Source organism: Babylonia areolata, chromosome 8 (genome assembly GCF_041734735.1).
Source record: "Babylonia areolata isolate BAREFJ2019XMU chromosome 8, ASM4173473v1, whole genome shotgun sequence".
Taxonomy (NCBI): domain Eukaryota; kingdom Metazoa; phylum Mollusca; class Gastropoda; order Neogastropoda; family Buccinidae; genus Babylonia; species Babylonia areolata.
Window position 1 is genome coordinate 9,692,810 of NC_134883.1, and position 9,023 is coordinate 9,701,832.

The following is a 9,023-nucleotide window of genomic DNA, read 5'->3' on the forward strand; positions in this document are numbered from 1 at the left end:
TGTCCAGTAGAGGAGACCTCATACATACTGCTGGTGGATCACTGTGTTTGCCTGTGTATGTGTGTGTGAGTGTGTGTGTGTATGTATGTATGTATGTATTTGGTTTGTGTGTGTGTGTTTGTGTGTGTGTGTGTGTGGTGTGTGTGTGTGTTTGTGTGTGTGTATGTGTGTGCATGTTTTTGTGTGTGTTTGTTTTTGTATTTGTGCATATTCCTGTATTGCCTTGAAGCACAACTGTTTTTATTCAGATGGTACAATGATACAAGTACTCAGTTTCCAGAATTTTTTTTATCATCTTGTTTGGGGAGAATTTTCATGATTAAAGAAAAGAGATGGTTTTGTGCAGCCCTGTGAAAGACACAGTCGTCACCAATGACAGATGGGGAAATGGAGTGATGTGTCATCATGGAGGATTTTTTACCTGCTCAGACAGGTACAATCCAGGTAAGTAGATAATGGTGTCAGTGAGGCTGCACTCGATGCTCATATGTTTCATGATTCTGGTGTAACTACTCTTCAATTTATGTGCTGTAGTTTTGTTGTAGTTACTGTCAGTATTTATACTGCAGCCAAAATCAGAAATTGAATTGGAAGTCATCTTTGGTAGCATTGTTCATGAGCAAAAAGTACACCTTAGGAATACAGGTGACCATGATATCTGGCCTGTGCATTGCAACAATTTTACCCACCTCATTTTCTAAACGGTGTGTGAATTTTGTGTAAAAGCTTGCAGTATGTTGAATGACCACATATGTTGTCTGTCTTGACAGGATATGGCTTCTTGATCAACACAACAAATCCTGTACAGATTGAGGGATACATGCAGGGTTGTTTCATTATTAAACTGCTATCTTTGATGAATTAAAAGTGGTAATAGAAAACAGGAACAAGTTCAGAAAATGTGGAAAAGTGAATGCTCCGTATAGTTCCATGCAATTTGATATATTGCATTGAGAGCAGTCTTTTACATTGTGTTTGATTCAAGTTGTTTTGTTTAGGGTCATCCTGTGTGTTTGTTGTTGCTTATCCAGGAGTGTTGGCTTTAAAATCACAGGTCACTGATTGAAGGGAGTCTCTGGGCAGGTGTACTTCAGAAACGAAAATGGGAGAATGCTATGACACTCGACAAGCAGTCTTGGGGCTTCAGACGTACAGCACAGCTGAGTGATTACCTGACCATGGAGGAACTGCTGGCCACCTTTGCTTCCACTGTCAGGTCTGTGTCTCATGCACAGCATATCAACATGTGTGACCGGTATTGTTTTATGCTGTCCCATAGTCTGTATGAGAGAGAGAAGGCCATAGTTCTCACCACACTGCCCTATGGATGTGAATCATGGACGGTCTACAAACGCCACGCCAAAAAGCTGAACCACTTCCACACCACCAGCCTCAGAAAACTTCTCGGCATAAAGTGGCAAGAGAAGATCCCTGGCACAGAGGTGCTCACTCGTGCAAACTTGCCCAGCATCTACACCATCTTGATGCAGGCCCAGCTGCGCTGGGCAGGCCATGTAGTTTGCATGCCAGACCACCGGCTCGCCAAGAAACTGCTGTACGGCGAACTCCAACATGGCAAGCGCTCCTATGGAGGCCAAAAGAAGCGCTTCAAAGACACTCTGAAAGCTTCTCTGAAGTCCTTCAACATCAGCCATGACACGTGGGAGCTGAATGCAGTGGACAGACTAAAGTGGCGTTCAGCTGTCCACAAAGGCGCCAAATCCTGTGAGGCCAACAGAATCGCTGCAGCAGAGCAACGCAGACAGGCCAGGAAAAGCAGTGCCAGCAAGTCCCCGACAGCCGCCACCATCCCCTGTCAACACTGGCACGGATTGGCCTGACCAGTCATCTGCGCACCCACAGAGCCCAACCCACCCAGCCCCAGGATGACTAGATGGTCCTGGTCAATCCCGACGGACGAACCACACACGAGAGAGTGGGTTGTAACTCGGGCAAGAAACTCTCCATTGTAATCAAGTTCTGGCCTAGATAGTCAGGACAGCAGCTGCCTCCTCTGCTGTCCTGATGGTCCAAGTCGGACATAACTGTCATACTTTTATAATTATGGAACTCTCATGGTTATAGTAGGACATTACTATCATACCTTTATGATTATGGAACTCTCACACCATTCGTTCTGGATTACCCCATGTATAGCTGCATCAGGCATCCCTTCCTGCTGGAATTTTTTCCCTGCAATATCTGCAGCTTACTGTCTGTTTCAGTATGTGTGTGTATATATATATATATATATTTTTTTTTTTTTTCTTTCTTGACATTTAAGATCCATTATCTACAATGTGTGGATTGAAAGTGTGAAACAATGGATATGATGCTTTTACATGTGTCTTCATTATATAATCAAATCTGCTTTTAAAATCATGTTGCCATTTGAATACTGGTCTATGTCAGGATACTGCGTCTAGCCTAATTTATGTTTTAAGATGATCAAGTTATTATTTCATATGATCTTATCTTGAATAACTTGCCAGCTCAATCGTCTATTGAAATAACAGGAAGCTTCATAAATCAGGCTCATTCTGTGGCAGTCCAAATTCCAGCAGTCCAAGAAGGTCATTGTCAGAAGGCCTCTTACAACACATTTTGCTTTGTCATTGATAATGGTATCAGAATCACTTGTCATCTGCTGCATAAGCTTCGTATCTGAGGTGCACTCAGTGATTTTGCTGCTGTCGCACTGCAGTGCAATTCACAATTGGACTACATATCCCAAGCAAAGTCATGCAGAAATTTGTTAATGAGAGTTACTATTTTTTGTAAACATAATGTAATATAATTCATTAATGAGAGTTACTATTTTTGGTCATTTTTGGAGTGGTTTTAGGATCATGCATCAGTGGATAAATTTCCAGCTTTACTCATGTACAAATCTCATTTGTTTTAAAAGCCTTTTAGGTCAGTCTCAAGGGGAAAAAGTTGCAATTTACAGACTGTATATTACTTAGGTTCTATTACAATCCTTTTCAAAGTGTAGGTAGGAAGGAAATAGGAATGGAGGAAGAACACAGGGAGATTTGAAAGTAGATTTGTGAGACCAGGCAGAATGTCAGTGCAGAGACTGTTAGAACTGACCAGTTTAGTGGAAGAGGCCTGGCTTGCAAGAGCTGCTTTGCTTGAAATACTCACGTTTACTCTGTAAATGTTCTTTTCATGAACACCCAGATGTTGAGATGTATGTGTGTGTGTATGCATGCTGCTTGTGGATGTGATGGGTGTGTGTGTGTGTGTGTGTGTGTGTGTGCGCGCGCGCACATGCCTGTGTCATTAAACATTTGTATGTGTCAGTGTGTGTGGTGTGTGTGTGTGCATGCACCATGCCTGTGTTATTAAACTTGAATTCAGCTTTTAGCATAATACCATTTCAGCTGTGGAGGTAACATGCTGGTGAACGTGGGACCCACTCACAGCGGAATGATCGACCCTATCTTTGAGGAGCGTCTCCGACAGCTTGGCTCCTGGCTGCATGTCAATGGGGAGGCCATTTACAAGTCTCGACCCTGGTCCCATCAAAATGACACCAAAACACCCGGAATCTGGTGAGATATTGAGCCTGTTATTATTTTCTTTGCTGTGTATGCCTCTAAATACACTGTCTGCATGCATATTTGAGAGGTGTGTTTGTGTGGGTTTTGTTTTTGTTTTTGTTTTGTTTGTGTGTGTGTGTGTGTATGTGTGTGTGTGTGTGTGTGTGTGTGTGTGTGTGTTTGAGTCAGTCAAAATGATCTTTATTGAGGGTAAAAGAATAAGTTTATACAGCTTTTTGCCCTCAGAAAAAAAAGAAGAAAATACAAAAAAGGAAGAAATGGGGGAATTAGGGGTCAGGATAGGATATATAAAAATAAACCAATTAAAGTAACACACAAGAAATTTTATAGAAAAAAAAACAAAGAAACAAACAAACAAAAAAACCCAAACAGGAGCGCAAATAGCAAACAAACATCCACATATGATACTGACTCAATTATAACATGCAAAACAACATCCTTACACCTTTTACTTAATTCAGGAAGAAAAGAGCGAGGGTAAGAATGAGAGGGAGAGAGAGATGACAGACAAGAAGCCAGATAAAGGTGTCAGTCAAGAGAGGGAGTGTGTGTGTGTGTGTGTGTGTGTGTGTGTGTCCTGCTCTCACAGATAGTAGCCAGAGTTGTTAGCATTCTGGATTGATTGTTTAAAGATTGTGACTTGACCCTTTCATAACCAGCTTTCCATGTGCTGTTTTCAGCCCTGAGTCAGTAATTCTGCAGAACATTTATGATTCAACTCTTTCATTACTAGCTTTCCATGTTCAGTCTGCATTTCTGAGATCATCTTATAAACCATCACAGCTGAATACCAGTTTCAAGTACCAAATGATAAATCATCCCCTCTGATTTTAGTGGCAATGTATGCTTTCTAACCTTTTTTTTTTCATATGTCTTTTAAAGGAATATCATAAATGGTATCAACTGATTTTATTTTTTCAGTTTCACATCAAAATCAGACTGGGTGAATCAGTGTAGTACCCAGTGCTCTGTATAGACTTTTGCCAAATTTTCTATTCTGTGAGATAGTTTCTTTTCATAGGTTAATTTAATTTCAGTAATATATTTATGTGTTGTTCATATAAGTGGTTTGACATTAAGTTTTTCCATGTGGGTTGGGTTGATGTTTGTTTTTTTCTTTAGGACAGATGCTGGCTGCATTGTTTTCTTAAGACAGTTTTCATTCTTGAGACATATACAGGGTTTGTGCACAGTCAGAGAAGTTTGGAAAAGTCTTGGAATAATGGCAGAATCATTTGCAGGGTTGGAAAAGTCTGTGAAAGATACAGTTTGCCCTTCAGGGTATTGAAAATTCTTGGAATTTTAATAAAATTATTGACCAGTATCATTCAACGGTATTAGGTTTCTTCATGCGTATTTTGAATCAGAACAGACAGATCTGTTTAACTTAACCTCAAAAAGGTGAACACTTTAATCACGTTACATTGCTGTCTGTTCAAGGTATACAAAGGGGACTACAGCAGACGGAGGATACAATGTCTATGCCATTGTGTTGGAAATCAAAGGGGAGCCACTCTTCCTGGGTGCACCTCAGCCATCCCCCCAAACCACCGTCAGTATGCTTGGTTACCCTGGCAACTTTCACTGGGAGACTGGTCTGGATGGGATAATCGTCAGCATACCACCTATATCTGTGAATGACCGCCCTTGCCAATGGGCGTGGGTACTGAAGTTGACAAATCTTCTGAATTAATTAATATTCTGTCTCTTTTTTACCAAATACTGTGTGATTCAGTGAACCTTTTTTGTTTTTTTTTGGTATGTGTCTTTTTGTGCCATTCCAAAAGCTGTGCAGCAGGGATGCAAACTTTTGTCATATCTATTTTTGTGAGTGACGTTTTTCTGTATTTTGTGTGTGTGTGTGTGGTTTGTACTTTGTGTCTTTTATGTATGGTTTATGTTTTTCTTTTTGTGTGTGTGCAAAATCTGTTTTGGTTTTGGACAATTCTACATGTCTAGTCTTGATCATGTTGTACTTTAATGTTTGATTCAGCTGTTGGGTAGCACCATTGCACTAAAACAAATGTACTTAAAGTTTCAGTGTATTGTGCAATGCTTTTAAAGATAGAATGTTTATTCCAGTAGCAGCTGAATGTTAGTGAATAAAAATTGACATAATTTTGTAACTACAAGACTTTTAAAAATAATTTTTGTTTTGTATTTTTATATTTTATCATAAATATATATGTTGGTCATCTACGATATAAGGACAAATACTCTTGTTTATACAGGTGAGTCTGATTTGTACATGTTTCAGGGCCAGTATCAATCAGCTGCTTGTATCAATCAATATTTTTGTTAAGAAAGGAAATAGAAGAGTGTTGGTCAGGAATGTGAAATTTGCTTGTGCAATACAGGTTTTAAATGTGTTATCCTTGCTTGTATGCACTGGACTCAGTGTAATCTTGTCATTTATTTTTGTGTATCTGTTCTGTTTGTATCCACATCACAATTAATGTGTGTGTGTGTGTGTGTGCGTGTGTGTGCATGTGTGTTTGTGTGTGTGTGTATGTGTATGTGAGTGTGTAGTTATTTGTCTTTTTTATATCAAGATCATAATTTTATAAGTATACATGGTTCAACCATGAATAAACTATTATTTGAAAAAATGAATTCTGCATTTCACTACATCATTTGATATGTATGTATTTTGTTTCTGTGCATGCACTTTACAGCTTGTGTGATCATTAGAGGGAGAGAGTGTGCAGGGGTGTGTACACCCTCTTTTAATCTTATTGTTTCTACTTCACTTCTTTCTTCTCTGTTTGTCGGCCCTGGGCCAGCTCTCTCCAGCACATGTTTTATTTTTATCTCTCCTGAACCTCCTACATGATTAATGTCCAATCTCTGCAAGTTATTGTACATTGGATGATCGTTCTTGTTCCTTTATTCTCAAGAAAGAGTGAGTAAAGCCCAAATAATGAAGACCACTGACTGTTTACTGGAAAGTAAAATGTTCATAAGGGTATTCAAACAATAACTTTTAGATATCTGAATCAAATTGGATTGAGTATTCTGGAGAGAAAGAAGCCAGCTGTTATTTATATATTATTTAAAGATCTTTCATTGATGCACTCAAAGAAATCAACATTTTCAAAAAAGTCCATATCAAAGGCAAACTGTTTATTCAATGACATAAATTTTCAACAACAAAAAAAGAGGCAAACTCTTAACTATCTTACCAAACCTGTGAAACAAGAGATGACGGTTGAAGGCAATGGTATACACAGAGTATACATTAGCAGTGATATATCCTTCTATTCTTTGTTTACTTTTATCACCTTTTGATCTTGATTTTTATTTCTGGCCCATTGTCTGCACCATTCCATTCCATTACTCCCACGCTCATCATTCTAACTTCCCCACATATGGCCACACTCAGACTTGTCTGTCACAGTCCCAGCATCAACAGTCCACAGGGAGTTATTGATGTTAGATTGCCAGGAAGCCACAGGCTGGAAGAGACCCTGCACTGCTTCTGAGTCACTTTGGTGATGTTGTTGATGTCAGTTATGCCTGTTGTGATTGAACATTTGCAGAACACCACCTACTAAGTGCCCCTACAAACTACAATAATTACTTAGTCATGGAACCAGACTGAGAGAGTGTGCCCCCATGGTGTGGAGACCACCACCACATCCTTCCAGTGACGGTCTTCCATGATGACTTGGACACTGAAGACTGACAAAACCCATCCCAACCATGGGCATCAAGGCTGGGGGGTCAAAACTGAATAAGACACCATGAGAGTTGGGCATGAAAGGCCACAGAATTTGAGACATTTTTTTTGTATATTGATGATGAATGAAGATGATGAAGATGCTGTCCATTTAGGTTTTGAACTTAATGACAAGGCTGTACTCAATGCTTCCGTTCATAATGATATCCTGGCATTAACCAGGCCTGAGAGATACATACACACGGTCAGGAAATGCATATGTGAATTAGATAATACTTAGCTGCGTGGTTCTAGTCTTCCCATTTATGTCCATAGCACACTCAGCTCCGGGTAGGAGCTGGCTATGGGCCCAAAAAACACTACCGCCATTGGGAATTGAATCTACAAGTCCATAATACTAACCACTTTGCCATGGTGGCTGATTTTTTTTTATCAAATTGTTGTTTGGTTTTTTATCATAGACTGACAAAATCTGCACCAAGGCATCAAAATTGATCCTGTGATGTTCATAAATATAACAGCAGGAACAGACAAATTATAAACTGTTCATGGACAAACACACTGGGTACAGGTAAACAATTCATTATTAAAACTATCTCTAATATTTTTGTTCATACTAATGCACACCACACACGCCTGCATTCTTGCATGCACACACAAACACATTCTTACAGCTGCACTGAAAATACATGTGCACATGTATACACTGACACACATAAATGGCACATATGTGTGCACATACACATGCATACTTAAAGTGCTGAAGTGGATATATAACACATGACTGTGCTGTACTGATCTTCCACATACATAAACACATGATCTCTCTCATTTCGTTCTCTCTCTCATTCACATAATGTATGACATTTGCACATATACATGAAATAACATATGGCTCTGTTGTCCTGATCTTCCACACACACACACACGCATACAAACATACACACTCTTCTCCACACACACACACATATGTGCCCATCACACATAAATGCACACTTCAGTTACTGAAAAGAGGCATCACAAACTGCATTCAGACAAATCCTACAAATATGCAAAGCAGATGCCTGACCTGCAGTGTAACCCAAAGTGCTTAGTCAGGCCTTGAGGAAATGCATGAAATATACAAAGTAATATTTGACTGCATCTGTGCCACAGCACAGTCTACCTTAATTGATGGGTACTGGCCAAATAAGAAAAAGAAAAGAAAATTTTTTTTGATGAAATTCAAACTCATATATTCACAAGTCAAACTGCATCCATTCTTATTCAACCTTTTTATCCCTATTAAAAAAGAAAAAGAAAAGAAAAAAAAAAGAAAAAAAAAGATTAAGCTTACTTAGACTTGCACACTTCCCAATACATTTCGTCAGTTTGGCCTCACCCCCTCCCAAACTTTCTGTTCCAAACCTATTTATTTACTGCAATTAATTACATATTCAGTGATAAATCCAGATTAATACTTCAATAAACCATACAGTGAAAATACCAGCTCAGTAACGTAAAGGAGACACGGTGGGAAATGTTCTCAGAAGGACGTGTTCTGGTTCGATTCAGTTTCGGGCTGTAATTTTTACTCGGACTGCAGTCGTCCTTGAGTTGTAATCTGGTCAGGCATCTGCTTGGCAGATGTGGTGTAGCGTATATGGATTTGTCCGAACGCAGTGACGCCTCCTTGAGCTACTGAAACTGAAACTGTAATGTGGGTGCTGGTTTTTCAGTTGATACGTGGAAACTGCGGTCATATGCACAATGTATACACATGAAAAACAACAACAAAA

The 9,023-nt window shown here is 39.4% G+C and overlaps 1 protein-coding gene across 1 annotated transcript in view; it reads left to right on the plus strand.

The window, feature by feature from the left end:
• Positions 1 to 6,151, plus strand: part of LOC143284523 (alpha-L-fucosidase-like) — a 12,305-nt gene extending 6,154 nt beyond the window's left edge. The window contains exons 7-10 of the mRNA XM_076591233.1: positions 347 to 444; positions 1,084 to 1,216; positions 3,387 to 3,557; positions 5,007 to 6,151. Coding sequence (XP_076447348.1) covers positions 347 to 444; positions 1,084 to 1,216; positions 3,387 to 3,557; positions 5,007 to 5,259 — 655 coding nt within the window. The 3' untranslated portion in view covers positions 5,260 to 6,151. The remainder of the gene's footprint in view (positions 1 to 346; positions 445 to 1,083; positions 1,217 to 3,386; positions 3,558 to 5,006) is intronic.
• Positions 6,152 to 9,023: the final 2,872 nt, after the last annotated feature.